We start from the raw sequence: 21,909 nt of genomic DNA on the forward strand, positions 1-21,909 counted from the left end.
GGGACGTAATTTTAAAAGTGCATTAATGTGAAAGTATTCCCACCATTATGAGAAGAAGCAAAATCCAAGCAGAAATCAAAATGGAGAAAAAGAGTAATGTGAGAGTAATCTTGTCACTGTAGAATCAGAAGATGACAGTCCACCCAAACATTAAGGTTCAAGTTCAAACAAGCAACACAGCTTTTTCACAAGTAATCTGAATTTCATGTGCTTTTTCTTTATTTTATACCATGATTTTAGACGGATACTGAATAGACCTCAGATTAGGGAAATTTTCAATCATATATTCATAGCTCAGAACACATTTGGTAACTACTTTATTGACATTTCTACGGTTTGATAGGAAAAAAGTAGTTCAAGTATAATTTTTGACAACATGTCACACCCTAGTTGGATCTAAGTATAACACAAAATATGTAAAAGGGAGGGACATATTTCATCAAAGACACATTGATGAAATAAATAATCTTATTTTAAGACATACCAGATTCACTGATATGTTTTTAAAAAATAAAAGCCTTTGAGAAGATTTTAACCTACAATGATCTGCAATACAAGAACACAACTGCTTGAAACTGTACAAAATAAAATAAAATGATGAAGTATCAAGGGTGATGGGCAGTGTGAGCACTCTGCTTTTAGTGAACCAAGATGTTTTATGAAAGTCTTGCTTACTTGTATAGTGAAGGCCCTTGTATATCAAATCCATCCATATGTAGAGAGTGAAAAACATGCAACACAATATACAGATGAGAAAATGAAAAAGTAACCTTGATGGATTTTGTGCAAGTATGCAAAGGCTCTTAACTATTAGCTTGCCCGTTTAACTGTTTGGTTGTTGGCATGGATTTAGGATGTCATTCAGCATCATGATAGTGGATTCATAGATGGTCCTAAGATTGAGAGAAAAAAAAGAGCAAAGCAACATTAACAGTCATACAGCTATCATTGTTTATACTGTAGGACACAGACAGCATGCTTTCACAATATGATAAAAAAAATTTTTTACCTCTGTATATTGTCAGAGTTTTCTGCAGAGAAGATATAAAAGTTCTGTATTTGTCTGTGTACAGATGCAGCAATTTCCTTCAACTCCACAACAAATGCATCAGCTGTAATAAACAAAGCAGAAAAGTAAAAATGTACTATAATCATGTAGGATTATATCACAGAAACAAGTCAAACCAAGTCTAACTTAATATCATTTATGTTTCTTCTCCAAGTCCAACTCAACTGGACTTGTTGTATGCTTTAGTACTGGATAGTGTAAAATGAATTGTGATTGCACGTCTTTCAGAATGTCTAGTGGAATAATTTTCTATAAAATGCTTAAAGCTTTACTATCAAATATTCAGGTGTTGGAACCAAGTAAAGGCCCGTTCACAACAAGGGCGATAACTATAAAGATAACTACAACGATAACTATATTAGCGTCCACACCAGCAGAAGATATCGTGTTGTGCTGCAGTTCTGTCCTCTGCCGCTTTAAATGCTCAAGCTCTTAAAGCAGGATGGATTCTGATTGGCTGTTAACATTTTTATCATTAATCAGCTGAAAAAAAACAAAAACAGTTCTGAACAGGGCACTGAACCGGTTCAAGTAAAGAAAAACAAAAATCGGAAACAAACAATTTTAAAGGGATAGTTCACCCAAAAATGAAAATTAGCCCATGATTTACTCATCCTCAAGACATCCTAGGTGTATATGACATTCTTCTTTCAGACGAATACAATCAGAGCTGGCTTTGGCTTTATAATGGCAGTGAATTGCTGTTTCTGTTTTGAAGTTCATAAAAGTGCATCCATCCATCATAAAAGTGCTCCACATGGCCCTGGGGGGTTAATAAAGGCCTTCTGAAGCGAAGCGATGCGTTAGTGTAAGAAAAATATTTATATTTAACACGTTACATATAACGTTACAATCTGTTACCATAGCAGGTTATATCCAGAGTGGTGTTTTGAAACCAGCGAAAATTGCAGGTTAGTGTAGAACTAGTGTAGAGTAGACTAGAGTAGAGTAGTGTTAAAATTGTTTTTAAATGATTAAACACCTTGTTGTCAAAGATAGTATTGTGGCTTTATGTGTGACTTTATTTATGCATGCACTTGCATGTCGTTATATTATTAACATTTTTCCAAAATCAAGCTCAAATGTAGTTACAAGATTTTTCACCAGAAAATGTTGGATATTTGTGTTTTGTCTTCCTCAAAAAGAAAGAAAGAAAGGTTTTTAAGCCCTGGATCTGAAAGTGATTCCAACAATATTGTTTCTTGGTGCTGTTATTATAATAGTCTTGGTGTGGACTCTGCTATTAATTTATATTTAGTCAAGTCACCTTTATTTATATAGCGCTTTTTACAATACAGATTGTATCAAAGCAGCTTCACAGTGATAACATGAAAATAATACAACAAAGTTTGTTTCTAGAAGAAAATTGCGCCATCGTCCACCTTAAGTAAGGCAGATCAATAATATTGTTGAATATTAAAGTCTCTGTAAAGTCAAAATTAAGTATGTGTTTTGAGTTTGTCACACCACAGAAAAATGTGTTATTAGCCACCCAGCCAAATTTGAATGATAAAAAAAGCCGGCAAGTACATCAAATAAGCTATCAAAATCTTGAAAAAATGAGCATTATTCTGTTCTCAAACGCTGGGGGCATGTCCGCTGGATGTGAAAGCCACGCCCACTCGTGGGAAAGCTCAGCTGCCGATGGTGATATTAGCTGATACTGCTTTCGGGACGGGGGGATGAAGGCCGAGGCGGGAGATAGTCGGTTCAGCCCCATTCACACTAACAACAGCGGATTATCAGTGAATCCCAGTTGTCTCCGACGAAAGTTTATAAAAGTATCCCGTGTAAAATGATCACTACAGAGGCGGGTTTTGGCGGTGATCCTCAGCTCTCCGTCAAGGTGGCTCTTCACAAAATGAATCCTTCTTGATGTGATCGTTTTTCGGAAATTTAAATAAGGACACCGATCTGTTTTGTACATGATCGCATCCAGGTAGTACGCATTACATAGTACTGACAGTAACTCGCGATTGAGCGCCAAACTGATGCGGGGCCAGCCTCAGGGGCTCCAGTGCGTCATCGAGCCCCGTTTTAGCCCCGCCCAAAAAATCCGGAACACAGAGATGGTGAAAAACTGTTTAACGTTCTAACTCAGTTCCAATTCAGTACTTCACAGTTCACAAACTTTGTAATATGATTTAGCAATACATTTCTAACATTTATAATGTGTTTAGAATTTTTTTTTAGAATTGCCTTTACAGGGACTTTAAATGTCCCCAACTAAGCAAGCCAAAAGCCAAGGCAACAGCAGCAAGGAACCAAAACTCCATCAGGAGACAGAATGGAGAAAAAATACCTTGGGAGAAACCAGGCTCAGTCGGGGGCCAGTTCTCCTCTGGCCAACGAGCGAACAGTGTATGATTATGATTCAGGCAACATTACAGGTATTATGATTTATGGAATTATGTTTAGAACTATACCTTTAAAAATGACCAGAGTAAAAAAAAACTCACATTGTTTGAGGATGGTCAGAATGTGTGTAACTGCAGCCCATTGTGTGATACTATCGATGGCCTCTGACTCTATAGAGGAGCTCATTTCAGACAGAAAAAACCTAGAACATACCAGAAAATCAATCAGAAATGTTCAATTTAAGTAAAAACAGGGATTTTAGTTCTAGCTGGTGTTTCATATTACCTGGTAACAGCAGGAGATCTGAGTGTCACTTTGAGTATGGTGTTCGATAGACGTGGAAGGTCATTAACTGTCTCTGGTGTCAACACCTCTTCCACATGAGAGATCTGCAAGTAGAAACATTAAATTGCTGTTTTCTACATTTATTCTTCAGTGTCTCAAATGGTTTCTTTTATTTTTTAACTTATTTTTATACATGGCTTTAGACAGCTCTTCCATGCTGTTTGTGGTTTTGTTTTGTCTCAAGAACAAAACAATTACTTTTTATCAGTCATTTTGTCAAACATCACACCCGAGAAAAAAGAAGAAATGCTATCGCATTGAGCTCAACAAATGTATCAATTACAAAGGCAAGGAAGAAATGCCACCCAAACATCACACTAACAGCAATACAAATAAATTATTAGCGGATTTACCTTCTGCAAGGTGCGGCTGATATCAATAATAACTGCTGCACAGAGAGAGGAGAAGACTCCTGTGATAAACTCTGACCTCTCAGTTGCAAACTTAGTCACCAGCAGAAACTCATGGAGAGCTTCCTCAGAAGAGCAACACAGCTAAACATACATAGAGAAAGGCATTTTGAAATGAAGTGTTAGAAAGAAATGTTGTCAGGCAGAAATGTCAGCCAAATTTGAACTAAATTCAGTTTAAATATGTACATGTGCACAAAGGTTTGGTAAACACATCCAGAAATTAAAGTGCTTGAGGAAGACTTTAATGTCTCTTATCAAAGGCCTCACCTCCTGACCCTCTTCCTTGTCTTTACGCAGTCGATGTGCTATGATCTCCACAACTTTCTGGAAGATGTTGGTCAAAATGCGAATAGTGAGCAACAGTTGATCTTCCTGCCCCTCAGCCTTATGGGAAAGGCAGCCCAGTGCCACCTCAGTAAGCAGAGCGAGCACATGAGGAGTGCATATATATCCTTTCTCTATATGAACACACATACACACACAATTGTGATAAATAAAACATTATGCTATTGTAAAATTAAGCATGAAGGGGTCAAACATCTTGCATCTTGATTAAATGTACGTTTATCAAACTAAAAAAGATTTATGCAACTATCACTGGGCCCTGGATTAGTATGAATACTAAAAGGACTCACCTGTCTGCAGTAGAGAGGCAATGTGCTGCAATAAGTGGTCTTTGAAATCACTGTCTCCTACAGAAACCCGCAGCACATCCGTGCACACTGTTAAACAACTCTGACAATGACACAAGAGGGGAAATAAATCAAAGGAATATAATGAAAAAGCATGTGTCTGCACAATTCATTGTAAAATTGTGAAACAATGGATATTTTTAGGATTAAGAGTTGTGTGTTATTTTTTCTACAATTTAAAATAAATTATTTCTATTTTAATATTAATATTTAAAAATTGTTGCCTGTGATGCAAAGCTGAATTTTCAGCAGCTATAACTCCAGTCTAGTGTCACATAATTCTTCAGAAATCATTTTAGTTTGCCGATTTGGTGCTCAAGAAACAGTTCTTATTCTTATCAATGTTGTTACAGTTGTGCTGCTTAGTATTTTTGCTTAGTATCCACGCTACATTTTTTCTAGGATTCTTCGATGAATAGAAAAAAAATAAAATCTTACTGGCATATATTAAATAAAATGAGATATCAGTGATAAATTTGTCAAAGAAAATTGCCAAAAGAAAAAAAGAGAACAACTTTCACACTGATCAGGTCACTCACTTCTACTGTCTTCCTGCTCAAAGACAGCTGTTTCTCACTGCTGGAGTTGGCCAGGAAAGGAAGGAATCTCTTCTCCACCCAGGACACAGAATGCTCCAGGGATTTGAGGAACTCCCGCTCCTCTGGGTACTGTAGGATCAGAAACATGAGCAGAAACTGTTTTATTTGTTCAATCTAAAGGTGAGCTTCCAGAGCATCTGTAGTTCATGAAATCTCAGTTTATGTCTATAATGGAAACCATTTGCACAGTTCAGCACAGAACGTCACAACAGTAGTACTGGCTTGAGATCCTGTGACCTGCTTCAACTGCTGAAATGGATTTGTGTCATGTCACCTCAGTACTTGAGAATTTATGTACTGAGAGACAACTTATTTCTCTTAAACCTCTCTTTGCATCCTAATAACATCATTTGTCTAAGTGTGTTCAGTGAATGATTGGTTTGTTTGGTGTGTAAAGGACTCAAAGAGCTCATGCAATGCGGTTACGGCTATATACTCACTTTGTGTTGAAGGTGGATACTGAGTCTGCCATGGAAGATAAAAGCTCTCAGCGCTGTCTCAATGACTGCCATGCTGACCTCTGATCCACTCAGAGAGGAGAACAGCAGCGACTGGACACACAAACAAAAGAGCAATAACAATAGTTCTGAATTAAAGGTACATTATGGATTCAGTTCAGAAAAAAGAACCTAAAAACTTTTCCAAAGAATAAGAAAAAAAAAAAAACTCTACCTTTTCCTAAGGTAGAGGCAGACATTTTTTTATGTAATGTCTAAAGACCTCAGTAAACATAACTTCCATTGAGCATAACAAAACTTCTCTAAGCTCACAGTGCTTTTATTATTATAATAAGGGCAAAAACATCACGACATTTAGCCAAACAGCTCCTTGCACCATTATCTTCAAAGCAAGACTGCTGAAAACCTGCAATTACCATGTTTACTTTGTAACTAATGACAGCAATAACATGACATGTAATACGAGTATGCTTGCACCAATTCTCTGTAATGGTAATCATTAAACCTCATGTCTAAGGTACCTTCCATTTGTTGAGGGCCTTCTGGAGCGCTCTGATCTGATCCAGCGGCAGCGTGAGAAGACAGTCTCGTGTTTTAGGGCGCAGGAGCAGATAATCCAGATAGTCCAGACCCAGATCTGGCTTTGACTCTTCTAGCCCATCAAAATGCACTTTGCCCGTCGTATCTTCATCACCCTGTTGATTAGAGAGTGATCATAGAGGATATAAAAGCACCATAAACAGTTAATAAACCCCCACAACAGGGCTCTAGACTGCAACCTTTTTTCCTTCCTAAAAAAGCATTTGTAATTAATTTAAATCATGAAACTTGTTAAATTTAACAGCAATTTATTAGCAGTTTAACAAAAATTACATTCTTAAATGGATGTAAAATTACATCCAGTTCTGTGCTTTCCGTTTTATTTTGTCTATATTCCATTTTAATGGTTTATTAAAAAACATATCTAATTAATTGAATTCATAAAAACAACTTAATTGATTAATTTGTATACAACAATTTAATAAATAAAAAAAGTGTTGTTAATGTTGTTTATTAAACATTAATTTTCTTTTAAATACATTTTTATTCAAATAAAATTAAACAAGTCCTTAAATTTTTTTGGCAAACAAGTGCTACACAACAGGTTTACTGTTAACATGGAAGAAAATTTATTTTAATAATTATCAGCAGCACTTGATTTGGGCACATACCGCATGCTTATTGTTTCACTGACGTTGACAAGATTAACCCCTCAGGTATCGAAATTTGGTACCGAACGACAAGACAGTTTTTGATACTAAATAGTATTGAGGCAATTCGGTCGGTGCCTAAAAAGTATCGACCTCGATACCCAGCTCTACCTGTGGCTGGCTATCATTATCTACAAATGTATAATACCATGGAAGACCAATTAATAAGAGTAGAGTCCTAACTCAGTCAGCATATTTAAATTGTACCCTTTAAAAATTAGGCTGTTTTTTTTTTTTTTACACAGATGTTACTGTTTATTTTTTTTAAATGAAAATACATTTACATCCGCTTCCCAGCTCAAGCTACTGCTACTGTCAACTCAAGTTACTGTCAAATATGCATTCCAAGAGACAAAACATGTATTATTAATACCCCCCACCATCTCAGTGCTACCAAATCAGGTGCTGGTGCCACCATCCTTAGAACTTGGAAGCACTAGAGCCACTGCTCTTAAATGTTAGTCTAGAGACCTGGACAAGGACACTTTACACAACATTTACCTCTTTTACAGGTGCAGCCTCCATAAGCCAGTTCTCTATCAGCTCCACAATATGACTGATCTGCCCCCAGCTACAGAGACACTCCACCGACTGACTGTATGCCGTCACAGCGGTGCCGGCTTTCAAACTCCTCAAGTGAGACATCACTTTACTCCTGCAGAGAGGAACACACAATCATGCAGTACACCCAGACTGTCCTACAGATCGCTCTAAAGCCTTGAAAATACACTCAATCCCACCAGCATTAAAGGACGTCTTTCGGATCAAATGGGAATCGGAATTGGCATTTCACTTTTGAGCCAACCTGCTGTTCTGGAGAAATGGCTGAGACACCATGCCAACTGTGTTAAGACGCTCAGCAGGAAAGAAAGTTTTGAAAAACTCTTTGTTCTTTGCAGGAATTTTCCCCCAAAATGACATTTTTAGAAAATTCATCTCTCAAAGAATCTGTTTTCATTTTTGCTGCCCTATTCATCTAAAATAAGGCATTTAACAATGTGAGCTGCATTTAGGGGTTGTTCAAGGTGAGAGTCCTACTAACCTCAGAGCTGGAACAGCAGTGGCAGGAAGTAGAGAGGCTAGAAGAATGAGAGGGGCTTTACACCGCTCCTCCTGCACACACACATATACATAGACAACCGCTTCATGTTGCAACCATATTGCATCAGCTCTAATGATGTGATTACAGTGTGTAGCTTTGCTCTTTGAATTGCCCTTGGTTCCATGTGTGTGAATGTGCCTCTTACCTGAAAGATTTTTAGATACTGGGGCAGAACAGATGCAAATTTTGACGTGGTGTACTTGAAGGCCTCTTGGTTAGCCATAAGAGATTTCTGAACACTTTTCCACAGAATGACGAGGATCTCCAGCAGGCTGGCCATGGAGGCAGTGTCCTGCACTGAGAGAACATCCTCCAACATCTAGTGACAATGACAAACATAAGCATTATTAATTATAGCTGTTTGAAGTTCCCCATCATTGCTTGGCAGTGTCTAGGGTATTGTGGAAAACATTTAATCTAAATGCTGAGAGGCCTTTCTACTCGTTTAAGAATACTAGTGCAGTGCCCGCGCCAAATCAGTTTTTGTGTGTGTTTTTAGTAATTGTTGGTTTGGTGTGTTTGAGTGTTCATTGTTACAATTACACAGCAAAAGTTCAGTGACATCTTTATTTGTGCATGATAGAAAGCAAATACTGATACTGACATAATGACATAACCAACAATTACTAAAAATACACACAAAAACTGATTTTGCACGGGCACTGCACTAGTATTCTTAAACGAGTATTTCAGCATTTAGATTAAATGTCTGGCATAATGACATACAATAAATATGGAAAATTGAACTACGTGGTTGCATAACAATTTATAATGGTGAGATGGTGACAATTTATAATGGTTTTTAGTAATTGTTGGTTTGGTGTGGTTTAAAAATAAGCATTCTAACATAAACACTCTGTCAGCTAAACATTAAGTCAGCTACAAATAAAAATGTGAAGTTTTGCTGTAGCTGACAGGGTTTATGTCAGAATGTTTATTTTTAAACCACAACCTTCTAAACATCATCTAAACATCTTCAATGTGTGCTTCTTTTACCGATATATTTAACGATATCTTTTGCATTTCTAATCCAAACAATGTCAAACTTGGCACTGCACTTACTCGTGCCCGTAACAAGACACCTGTCAAGTTTGAAATTCATTGGACAAACAGTTCGAGAGATATGCGAATAACAGACACACAGACAGACAGATGTTCCTGTAATTTATAGATAGATATTTCCGATATATTGTAAAAAGGAAGCAAGATTCAGTTAGCAAAGAGTTTATAAAATGTACGTCTTTTTTTTTTGTTTTGTTTTTTAAGAAATTAATACTTTTATTCAGCAAGGATGCATTAAATTGATGATAATTCACAAAGAATACCTTTACATTATTACAAAAGATTTCTATTTCAAATAAATACTGTTCTTTTGAACTTTCTATTCATCATACAATGCTGGGGGGGAAAAAAAGTATAACGGTTTCCACAAAAACATCTAGGTGCACAACTGTTGATAATAATGATAATAATAAGAAAAGTTTCTTGAGCAGCAAATCAGCACATTAGAATGATTTCTGAAGGATCATGTGACACTTAAGACTGGAGTAATGATGCTGAAAATTCAGCTTTACCAGGAATAAAATACATTTTAAAATATATTAAATTAGAAAACATTTATTTTAAATTGTAATAAAATTTCACAATATTACTGTTTTTACTGTATTGTGCTTGATGAGCATAAGAGGCTTCTTTTAAAAACAAACAAAAATTTTACTGACCACAAACTTTAAAACAGTAGTGTATATGAAATCTCACCGTGCTGTTTTCTTTATTGCTAGATACAAATTCATCATCTCCTGCATTTTGAATGCACACATTCAGACATTTTCGGATCACCAGCATTAGCTTGACTACAAAGAAAAAGCACATTGAGTTAATAGTGACACATACTGTACTTCCAAATGACAAAACCAAACCCTGGTAACTCAACAAAACAGAATTTACATTAAGAAAGCTTAGTGGGGTATCTAAAGCAATCTAACCTATATTAGCAGGAGCTGTGTACAGATAGGCATGCTGGTAAAATTTGCGAGCCGCTCCAGGGTTTGTCTGAATCAGGGTGACGCATCGCTCACACCAGACAGTCTCTGGTTGGTTGACTGGAAAGAATGAGTTAAACAGGAGATTGACAATTCGCTTAGAGACAGGAGGAGAGTCCATCTCCAATCGAGCCAGCAAGTGCTCCAGGGTACAAACTTTCCAAAACTGTAGAATAACAAGGAGTGAAAGAATAGGCATAAATTAATACACAAATATTTCGTTTAAATTAACATTTTTAGCTTAAGTAAAGGCATTATATTTAGTGAGAGATCAAACAGTGTGACATATAATATCAATAAAATACATTTTGGTGTAAACTCTTACCTTGGCTGCCCGTACACCCTTGATCTTGAGGAGCATGCCCACAAAGGCAACACGCACCTTTTCAGAGCTGTCATGGAGGCTACTCTTCAATGCAGGCAACAGTTTTTCCATGAGTGGATGGCTTAAACTGTTATCCAGAATTATAGACATGCACTGCAGAGCAAACAAACAGGCTATAATAAGGCTTAGTCATGCACAAAAAATGATGAAAAATATATAGACCATGCTGAGTTCTCCATCTCATTACACAAAAATTTAAGCTAGTATTTTACTGCCGCTAAGATATGTAAAACTATAATTATGTCCCTAAATATTATAAGAACAAAAGATCAAATGAATTGTGAACATATTAATTTAACTTAACTTTCAGGTTAAAATGATTTCGTAAGCACTGCTAACCTCTGAACTATAAATTAATAATTGGGTATGCCTATTCGCCCTAAAAAGCCTTTTAGTTTGAAGCTTTTAAACGAACAAATTAGACTGAAATCACAGAGCTGAAGACAGTGTCCTTCCTCGAGATGTAAATGGCTTTAAATTGCATTTTACTGCAACACTGGAAAGATGCCGAGCAATTGCTCCCCATCTCTCTCTCTGATCACTTTTCTGAGAGACAGTCAGGGGTTTTACCATGAAGACGGAGCAGCGGACATCTGGAGAGCTTGTGTCATTAGCCAGCTGCAGGATGAGCTTCTCCAGGAGGTCAGTGATGACCGTGGAGGGTATGACCTCCCAGCAACGAGCCAGGACAGAACAAACTCCGAGCACTGCTGAAGAGCGCACAAGGGGCTGGGGGTCATCAAGGAGAGCCTATAGAGACACAAAGAGATAATTTGATCATAGCGGTATAAGTTAGTGATATATTTTTTGTTGACTGCTATTGAGTGCAACAGTCGGGTTCTGGCAGTAAAAATTCAATTTATTTTCTCCACAGGGGAATTGATTTTAACAATAACTTCAAAAGCGTTAAAGACAAACCATTCTCAGGTCGTCATGTTTTTTAAGCCAATAGACTGCATTATTTCAACTTTTCAACCATTTTTCAAATAATCATGTTTAACAGTGGAATTCCTTGTGAAAAACTACATTAACCATGATACTGCAATTGCAAAGAAAGCCCCCTCAATCAGAGAGAATCTAAAAGAACAAAGGTTAGGCTTCCTACGCTCCCAGGAACCTGTTGCACTCTATTTGCACACATTGGCACCCTTTACATAAATCCTTCAATATTACAAAATATCAATAATGCATAACAATGCTAAATGGAATCAGCTGTTGACATACAAACAGTAAATTGAGTTGATTCTGAACAGCCTGGTCAACTATCTCACTGCTCATGTTGGGGTCGTGGATGGGAAAAGCCTCTGTAAAGAGCAGTGTGGCATTGGCACGAACCTCAGCATTAGTGGCCTGTTTACAATGATCAGAAACATATCCAAATGAACAAGGTGATATATTTTATTGAGCCATTAATTCATTAACTTTAGGCTTTAACTCAAAGAACAGCATATTTAAAACAAAATAACAATAAAACAACACTACTTTTTGATCTACCTTTAATGCTTTCCACAGAATTGGCTTGTAAAGTCTGTGCAGCATCTCATCAATTCCCTCGCGAAACTTCTGCTTGTGGAAGTAAGTAAGGACCTACATAGAGAGACAGTGACAATATTTATTTTTACAGTGAAGAATAGGTTTAAATTCAGATCACTAATTTATCTGTTCTAGTTGTCAAATCTTCCCTTTATCAAATGAGCCCTCTGATTTTTATTTCCGTCATTTTCCGAATACTTACAATGGCACCAGCACAAATTTAGCAGTATATCATGAACATAAGGCAAGGCTTCATAAGCATATTCACTTACACTGCCGTTCAAAAATTTGGAGTAAGATCATTTTTAAAGTAAAAACATACCTTTATTTAGCAAGGACTTTATTTATCAAACAGTGACAGCAAAGACATTTAAAATTATTTACATACAAATATTAAGCAGCACAACTGTTTTCAACATTGATAATAATAATAAATGTATCTTGAGCACCACATCATCATATTAGAATGATTTCTAAAGGATCATGTGACACCAGAGACTGGAGTAATGATGCTGAATATTCACAGGTAGGGCTAGGTATTGTCTCAGATTCACGATTCGATTCAGATTCATAAGCTCTTGATTTGATTTGATTCTGATCTCGATCCGATTCAATTCAGGTACATTATGTCAATTTTTCTTAAAGAAAAAAAATCTTGTTCAGCTAAAGTTGTAAACTATACAGGGAACTCCGTCAGTTGGTACATTACAATAATATTAAAGGCTAAAATCCAAACTGTTGGTTAAACTTCAAACAAATAATCATGATCAGCAATCAAATAAAAACTTGTTTGATCTATCAAGCTAAGAGCGCCAAAACAATGATTTATTGTTTGAATTTTGTGATGAAATTGACAGCTGAGATTTTGTTTCATATCAAAAGTAACAAAGCACAAAGCTTATTGCAATTTTTGGATGAGGTGCATGCAACAAATACCTGAAAACAGCATAGACTAAAAGATGGATCTTGGGATTTAAAAATCAAATTTGGTTCATCAAAATAAAGATCAACTGAGATTAAGAAATCAATATCAACCCAGGTCTAATTACAGGAATAAATTACATTTTAAAATATTAAAATACATTAAATAAAAGTTATTTTAATCAAATGTAAAATTATATAATACCACTATAACACTAATATTAATGATCTTGATCAAATAATGCAGCCTTGAGCATAAGAGACTTCTTTCAAAAACATTAAAACATGTTACTAACCCGAAACTTTTGAACACTCATAAGTTCACAACCTAAATTTAATTATCTACTTCAATGTAATAAAGAGGACATGTGGTTTCTGACCTGTCTGACTTTGCTGTGTACAGGCGAGTTTCTGTGAAGCAACAGAGCATGCTGCATTAAGTCCTGGATGCAGGTGGACTCAATCTCCTCCAGAGAAGGACCTGATGCTTTCCTCCATGCTCTGAAGTAAATCTCAGCCACATGAACAGACAGAGTTCTGCAGGTATAGTGTAAAAAAAGAATAACCACAAAGATCAAAGAAATAGCAGATCAAACAGTCTGCAGACACCACTCTAATATTGTTTGTCTGATATGTGAAGGTTATTACAGAACCATCACATAAAAAAAAAACTACTGAGTGCCTTTTTTAGCATTATAAAACAAGAGGTCATGAGTGTATGAAATACTTTGGGAAAAACGGCAGCTGATTCTTAATAGTTTCATGAATCATCCGAATGAAGTTGTCGTTCCAAGAAAAAAGGAAGGCAAGGAACCGTTTCCCCTGAAAATGAGCAATAAACAGTTATATAAAATGATCTCCAGTAGAAAATAATGTCTCAAACTCATGAGCCCACAAACACATATACACAAACCTCTTCTTGTTTGATATGAGAGGCCCTGAAGAAGCACTGGAGCAGTGGATCAATGACCTGCTGACCTCTTTCAGATGCAAAGTCCACACTGAGAAGCACCTCTCGAAGAGTACAGAGCCTTCTGAGCTCACTGACCTGGGAACATACCCAAAAAGCATCAACACTGCTCATCTACAACAATACAGAAAATGATATCAATCAAATGATACACATGTTAATATTAGGGGTGTCACGATTCTCCAAATCTTCGATTCGATTTAATTTTCGATTCTAAGGTCACGGTTCGATTCGATTCTCGATTTTTACATTTATTCTTTTTAAAGCACAGGTTGCTATGCCATTTTTAGAATATACTTTTATGCAATATAATATCTGACCTTTGTTCGCAATGTACCACACTACATTGTCAAATTTAAAACATTAACAACATAAAGTGCTTATAATATAATATAATAACTTATATCTTCAGTCAATTGGAAGCTTAAGCAAAATAACCTGCCATAGTATCTCTTTTGTAACTGCAGTCTTCTTCACAGAAGATGACATTCAAGTTCACAAAATAAACAAACAGTTGTTGGTTTAACAGATAAATCTATGTTTTTGTGGTGCCTGCGGAGATGCCCTGCCATGTTGGTCGTGCTGCCAGTGGAAGAATATGGTACACGCACATAGCAGAGCTTGCAAACTGTGGCTTTTTTGAAGCACGAACGTTGTCAACATAACTCACTGGAAAACCAAAATACTTCCACACCGGCGACTTCAATGAAAGAGGAGGGGGTTCAAGTTCTGTCGATGGGTCTCCTGCATCTGCATGCTATCTTTTGACTGGCTGTAGCTAAGTTAGAGGAGTTTGACTCGCAGCACTTCAACACGTGTGTTTTTTTCCGCTTGGCACGCCGACCGGACATGACATGGGGGCATGGCAGCATTGACGATTCCATTTTTTAATTCGAAGTTCGAGATTGTGACTTAATTTTGGTCGATTTCGATTTAAAATCGAAATCGTGACACCCTTAGTTAATATAATAATGTCATATCTGTCTGGTAATAATGCATATAAAGCAATTCTAGTACCGGTTTATCAAGTGTAACAGTGTTCTCCAAACAGACAAGGAAAGCAGTCCAACCAAGCTCCTCTTTTCCTTTTAGATCCTGCCTCCACCAGCACTCAAACAGCCAATGAATAGCCTGCTGGAGGGGGGTGTGTGACAGTGGCAAAGCACTCTCTATACCTGGAGAAAAAGACAACATGGGAGGAAATACATTCTATATCCATTTAAGAAAAATATTATGAATTATAAACATTTCATTTTCAAGTGTTTAATGGTGATGGGAAATGACAATGATGAAAAATAAGATCAAACCTGTAACTATCTGTCTTTAATCTATAACACCCCCTTGTTTTAAAGAAATACTTCAATTCATCAAGGACACTCTAAATCGATCTGTAAATTACAGGAACGTCTGTCTGTGTGTCTGTTATTAGCATATCTCTTGAATCGTTAGTCCGATGGATTTCAAACTTGACAGGTGTCTTGTTACGGGCACGAGTAAGTGCAGTGCCAATTTTGACGTAGTTTGGATTAGAAATGCAAAAGATATCGTTAAATATATCAGTAAAAGAAGCACACATTGAAGTTGTGGTTTAAAAATAAACATTCTGACATAAACACTCGGTCAGCTAAACATTAAGTCAGCTACACTGTTTACTTCTGAATATTGTAGTTATTCAGAAGTAGTTAGTTGTCAGTAGTTAGTTATATATGTAGTTCAATTTTCCATATTTATTTCATGTCATTATGTCAGTATCAGTATTTGCTTTCTACCATGCACAAATAAAAATGTCACTGAACTTTTGCTGTGTAATTGTAACAATAAGCACTCAAACCACTGATCTGTATAGAATGTAGGGGTGGGAGAAAAAAATCGATCCATCGATGCATCGCGATTCTCTCTCCAACGATTCTGGATCGATTCTGAGAATTCCAGAATCGATTCTGAGCTTAGTTTTAACCAGATGTGCGATGACGTTTGGTTTAGAAACACCCGTATTCTGCTTGATTCCAATTCCTCACACACATACACCACTCGAACCTTCCCTAAAATAATCTTTCATAAAGTTCGGAAAGGTTGAAGCGAATTACAAGGACATTCACAGGCTTCATTGCACAGGCTGTGATAGACGCGCGCTTTCTTTGATGTTACACTTGAAGTGTGCTGTCTCGCCTCGCCCGTCGGTATTTTCCTTACAAATGGTCTACGAAGCCATCATTTATGTGGTTTGGAATGCAGTGGACTTATATATTTAAAATATGAACCTCACTAACAGAAGGCTGCTTTCAATTTCAAATGCTGACGCGCGCTTTGTTTGTGTCGTGAGACTGCTCGCGCATGCGGCTGTGCGACTCCGTGTAGTGGTTTAATGTACTTGTGCAAAATTAACGTAAACACAGCCAGTAATGTCTTAAGGGATTAAACGGACAGGACACACCGCATTACTTCTTTAAGTTCAAAAGAGATGCGTGCGTGAATGCAGCTTAGGCCTAATAGATCTCCCGCAGTCTATGATGTCATAGTAAAAAACAACAGTAAAGATGAAGAAAAATCACTCACAGTTCTTGAATGGAAAACGTTCAGATAATCTATAGGCTACTGAAAGCACTTTTTGTTTGTTGTAAGTTAGATTTTTCGATGCTCCTCTTTATTATTTGTTATATTAGTTTAAATTTCTTAACATAGAACTGTTTTAATAAAAAAAAATTAATTTGTAAATTTTTTTTTTTAAAGTACTTAATTACTTATGTAAACTAATGAATTAATAAGGGGGGGGAAAGGTAGATAAAGAATCGTTCTGGAATCGGATCGTGACTCCCAGAATCGGAATCGGATCGGATCGTGAGGTGACCAAAGATTCCCACCCCTAATAGAATGACTGGATAGCTCATGACGTCATAAACAGAGAAGCCACTGCGCCGCCATATTGGTATTCCCTAGTGAGCTCACGCGTTCTATAGACCTTATGTAGCCCCGCCCCTTTTCAGCGCAGCGCTCGTTGTCTTTTGTCTTCCGGTCTGTGTATCTATCTTGCCTATTTATGAATGAACGGCTCGTTTTAAAATCTTCCCGGTCTACTGACGTTTGTTAAGACATCTGCTTTAAACATTACAATCCTCATGATAACTTTCGTTAACTTTACATTAAGTAAATCCACTTAAAAGCTAATTACTCCTGGACAGCAATGCCATAGAGATATACAGAGCGGCGGCAAAAACGGAAGTTCACAGACAATATTCTAAAGATGGCGGCACCCTTGTTTCTCTGGTGCATAAGGTCTATTGAATCAATAGGAAATTGTATGATTTGACTGAGAAAACATTGCATAACGAGACACCGTTTTTAAATCTAAAGTCTCCCTGAACAGTCTTACAACGCAAACATCCTAAGCATTTAAATGGGTATTTGTTTAAAGTCGGTAATTATTCCTGCTTATTAAAAATTAAGTATATGTATTGTGTACTTAAAATATAGCTCTTTCTGATTGTGTTTTAGAGATAGATCATTAGTCTGTTCAAGTGTTTGATTAGTTAGCAAGAACGCCTGTTAATGTACGCCTGTTTCACCTCTTATTTACACTGCACACGTCTGCCGCGCGTTACGGCTGCGACACGGCTACCGGAGCTGATCGCGCCCACTCTAATCAACGTGTGAACCAGCCGTGACGCGGCGCGTTGCTAAAGATAGGCGCAAAATAAAAAATAGAGAATAAATGTTGTGTTTGTGGTACAGACGTAGATCAAATGCAGGCGTTAGTAACGGTAAACGGACTCTGCACGAAACGCTTTTTCAAATGGGGTCGCTATTGGACACTTAATTGTGATTATTGCTGCTCTGAGGTGTCTTATAGGCTACTGTTGAATGTTTTATCGTTTTTTTTTTCACTGCCGTTGGAGCCATTGGTTGGTGCCCTCTGCTGGTAGGGAATCGTAAGATGGCCGCTCGAACACTTCCGGTGGCTTCACTGCCTGGTGGCAGTTTAGAACGTCATGAGCTATCCAGTCATTATATAGATCAGTGACTCAAACACACCGAACCAACAATTACTAAAAACACGCACAAAAACTGATTTTGCACATACATACTGTCAAATAGATTAATCGCGATTAAAAAAATATACAGTACACACACACACACACACGTATAATATACAGTATATATAAATATAATATAGCCTATACACAGACACATACATCCATCTATCTATAAATTACAGAAACGTCTGTCTGTGTGTCTGTTATTCGCATATCACGGTAAAAGAAGCACACATTGAAGATGTTTAGATGATGTTTAGAAAGTTGTGGTTTAAAAATATCTGAATATTTTATTCACAGCCATCATTTGTAGTAGCCTATTCACAAACTGTTTGCTCAAGCGTAGCGTTTTCTCGGACTTCACTGTGTAGCTGCTCCAGCCAAGGTTTGAACCTCCCCAGAATCGTCGCGCTTATTCATTTGTAGATGTTAACTGAATCTGTAAGTCAGCTACACTGTTTAATTCTGAATATTATATTTTATTCTGGTGCGCTTAAAATGATCATTTTCTCAGAGTTTAGGCTCCTGTGTAATAGTAGCCCTGGCTATTCAGCAACTCACACATACCAAACCAACAATTACTAAAAACACACAAAAACAGATTTTGCACATTTTCAAAAGTGACAATAAAAACAATTATTTTGACATAAAAGATTTTCTAATGACTAGATGCTTAAAGAGTTGCATTATCCCCTGGTTTTGCAGACCAGGCTTAAGATAGTCCCATACTAAAATGCATGTTTTAACTGAAAGCAACTTGCACTGACATATCTTAAAATATGTCACTGCCATTGTTTTATCTCAAGGTGTGCACCAGTAATGTTTTTTTTCTAAGGCACATTTATAAAAGCTAATTAAATGTCTAATTGAACTAAGGCCTAATCTTGGGTTAATCTAAGCCCTGTCTGCGAAACAAGGCATATAAATACTTACAGTTTAGCATCTGGGCACAGTTGAGAAGAGAAGTATAAGTGTCATTTTCCTGCAAAATGTCTACAGAGACCGTAGACACAATGGTGACACCCTCTATTACTGCCATGGTTTGTATCTGAAAGGAAACATGAACAACAAAATACCTATCATTTTTTGTCACAGTGATTTTGCCAAGACAGACATGTTCCTGGGTCAACATATTTAGTTGATCCTGGAACAACATTCCTCTCTGAAAATTTAGTCCTAATCCTATCCCACCCCTAAACCTAACCCTACCCATAAGTTATCCCTAAAATCAGAAGGAAATGATAGGTGAATAACACTAATGTAGAAGCATCTTGACATTAACTGAAAACTTGTCCTTCAAATCTGATTGGTTGATTAAAGGGTTTTCCAGGACCAACAAGGTGTTGATCGAGGAACATGGTGCACTTGGAGAAATCACGTTCACCGTCATTTTGACATGTTACCAAAAGGCTCTTGGTTTTCTGTCTCTTACGAAACATTAGCAGCCTGACCTGTTCCTCAGAGATCTCCACCTCCATGTCGCCCGCGTCCTCCTCAGCCCCAGTGATCCAGCGCTCTGCAGGGTGAGCAGTGAGACTGTGCTGCAGTAACTTCAGCAGTCTCTCCCACAGCTCCTGCCTCTGACTCCTCTGCAGCTCCGTCAAAACCTCTGCCAGGTCAAACGGATCTGCTCCATCCTTCTGCAACACAAACGGCAGTGAACGCTATGACCTTATATTATAGGCTAAACACTGGGCTTTTTCAGCTCTTTCTGAATCCCTGATTTCACTGCTAAGTTAGTTCTATACTTAAAAAATAACAGCATCATTAGTCAGAAAGGTCTTGGTTGATATTTTGCTCTCAAATTTCAAACACGTACCCAGTGTCATTTACACAGGTTAATGTACATTCTCTAGTGAAAAACAAGTAAACCGTGGCATACTTGTAAAAAGAACTTATTCTGTGACACTGAAAGTGAGCGTTGAAAACATGACTCACATGTAATCTGATGAAGTTCAGAAAATCTTGGACGTGCTCATGATGGACCGAGTCCAGAAACTGCTTTCGTTTCGACATTTCGCTGAAAAACCTATAAGACAGAACAGAAGCACACTTAAGTTACTACATACCGTGAGTAACACTGATCTATAAGTTTACGTTATTACCCGTGCACAGGGTAAGGCTACAGTTATGTAACTTATGCAATAGCATTAGTATCAATGTACAGTTTCTTACTCCTAACGTTAACGTTACATGTCAAACCAAAGTTAAACTGACGACAGGTAACGTTAAAGCTTTAGTTTTGTCTATGCACAACATTATTTCTACAATATCAGTACATATTACAGCACATTATAAATATACATTTTCCTTCAGCTTAAACCTGTCAGTTTGTTTCATAGACTGTAAAAAAAAGTTTGTTTACATACAGAAGATCCTCAGAGAAGCGCTGAGTCCGTTTCAATATTTCCCCGCTCAAAGTTAAGGAAGCGTCATCATGACGTCAGGCAGGCGTAATGTTTTTCGTCCTCGTCGTGCCGATGAGACAGTGCCATCTGCTGTTGTGGAGATGAACGGTCTTAATGTACTGATTCCCGCGCGATCTTCATCTCTATGCTAAAACCGTATCTATCTTCTTTATAAATAAGTTAGTTATAATTCTCAAAACGCTTCAGACGCTAACTACTATTTCACAACGTCAGCCGAGTTATTTTACCACTCTAAAATTTACAACAATGTCCACCAGCTGGCGCCAAAAGCACGTTGTATGTTAAGCCCCCAATAAAAGGCACAAAGGTAAAAAGGTTACTCTGAAATATATTGTAATTACACGCTTACTACTTTTCTGTGATAGGAAAATGTTTTTATAAAAAATAAACAAACTTTTAAATCTGTTCTCTCTATTTTTGCACTACCAAGCCAAGCAAACGGCCGACAGATTGTTGTTATAAGAAAATATTGCTTTTTATGAAGTGAAGTGCAAACCAACTGCCCAAGTATGGTAACCCATACTCGGAATTAGTCCTCTGCATTTAACCCATCCAAGTTACACCCATTAGGAGCAACGAGTAGTAAACACACACACACACACACACTGCAAACCGTTGACACAGACACCTAGAGCAGTGGGCAGCCATTCACTGTGGCAACCGGGTAGTAAAGGGGTTAGGTGCCTTGCTTTGGGGCACCTCAGTCATTTCCTGCGGCCTGCCTACTGTGAATTGAACCCACAGCCTTTGGGTTACGAGACCGACTCTCTAACCACGACTGTCCCACTGTGGTATGGTATCCGTATCATTACCACATTCAATAATTGAGTATTGCTGAACCTAAAACTAGGCCAAAATATTGTGCATTATCTTTTATTAGGTTGCTTCAATACCTTCCACATAACCTTGTTAAAACATACCATCAAAAACAAAAGTATGAAGAGAGACTAAATTAAAATAAATGTTGAAACAATATTAATATAATAAAATTAATTTAGGCTATGTAACTCTGAAAGGGTGGGGTTGGGGGTTGCACACCCAGAGTGATAAAACGGTACATTTACCTATACCATAAAAAAAACAAGATGATTTCTGTAAGATGATATCGAAAAACTTGGCAGAAAAACCCAAAAGGAAGAAATTCCTCATGCACACTTCTGAAATAGTCTCTGACATGATATGAGACTGGGCTCAAAAACTCAAGGCCCGGTTTCACAGACAGGGCTTAGACTAAGCCAGGATTAGGCCTTAGTCCAATTAGGGCATTTAAGTAGCTTTTATAAATGTGCCTTAGAAGAAAAAAAACATTACT

At 37.3% G+C, this 21,909-nt stretch overlaps 1 protein-coding gene across 1 annotated transcript; it reads right to left on the minus strand.

The window, feature by feature from the left end:
* Positions 1 to 197: 197 nt before the first annotated feature.
* ncapg2 (non-SMC condensin II complex, subunit G2) lies at positions 198 to 20,639 on the minus strand. Its single transcript, XM_056244498.1, has 27 exons — positions 20,538 to 20,639; positions 20,107 to 20,188; positions 19,620 to 19,808; positions 19,102 to 19,216; positions 15,155 to 15,312; positions 14,081 to 14,215; positions 13,895 to 13,989; positions 13,548 to 13,704; positions 12,208 to 12,300; positions 11,938 to 12,063; positions 11,284 to 11,463; positions 10,654 to 10,806; positions 10,272 to 10,494; positions 10,045 to 10,139; positions 8,432 to 8,605; positions 8,227 to 8,297; positions 7,686 to 7,839; positions 6,456 to 6,629; positions 5,917 to 6,027; positions 5,417 to 5,545; positions 4,821 to 4,920; positions 4,453 to 4,643; positions 4,126 to 4,266; positions 3,713 to 3,816; positions 3,529 to 3,629; positions 1,010 to 1,112; positions 198 to 893 (listed from the first exon to the last, which is right to left on the minus strand). The coding sequence occupies exons 2-27, from the start codon at positions 20,182 to 20,184 to the stop codon at positions 824 to 826; spliced, it is 3,420 nt and encodes a 1,139-aa protein (XP_056100473.1). The 5' UTR covers positions 20,185 to 20,188; positions 20,538 to 20,639; the 3' UTR covers positions 198 to 823.
* Positions 20,640 to 21,909: the final 1,270 nt, after the last annotated feature.

This window comes from Rhinichthys klamathensis, unplaced genomic scaffold (assembly GCF_029890125.1).
Source record: "Rhinichthys klamathensis goyatoka isolate OS25496 unplaced genomic scaffold, OSU_Roscu_1.1 h1tg000993l_1, whole genome shotgun sequence".
Lineage (NCBI taxonomy): Eukaryota > Metazoa > Chordata > Actinopteri > Cypriniformes > Leuciscidae > Rhinichthys > Rhinichthys klamathensis.

What these genes read in the sequence shown, in the direction of transcription:
- ncapg2 (XM_056244498.1), bottom strand. Translation starts at nt 20,184, where the DNA reads ATGTCGAAACGAAAGCAGTTTCTGGACTCGGTCCATCATGAGCACGTC. An exon ending in TCCGCTGCTCCGTCTTCATG is followed by an intron (nt 10,807 to 11,283) that starts GTAAAACCCCTG and finishes TTTGCTCTGCAG; the next exon opens with TGCATGTCTATAATTCTGGA. An exon ending in TGCCTCTCTACTGCAGACAG is followed by an intron (nt 4,644 to 4,820) that starts GTGAGTCCTTTT and finishes GTGTTCATATAG; the next exon opens with AGAAAGGATATATATGCACT.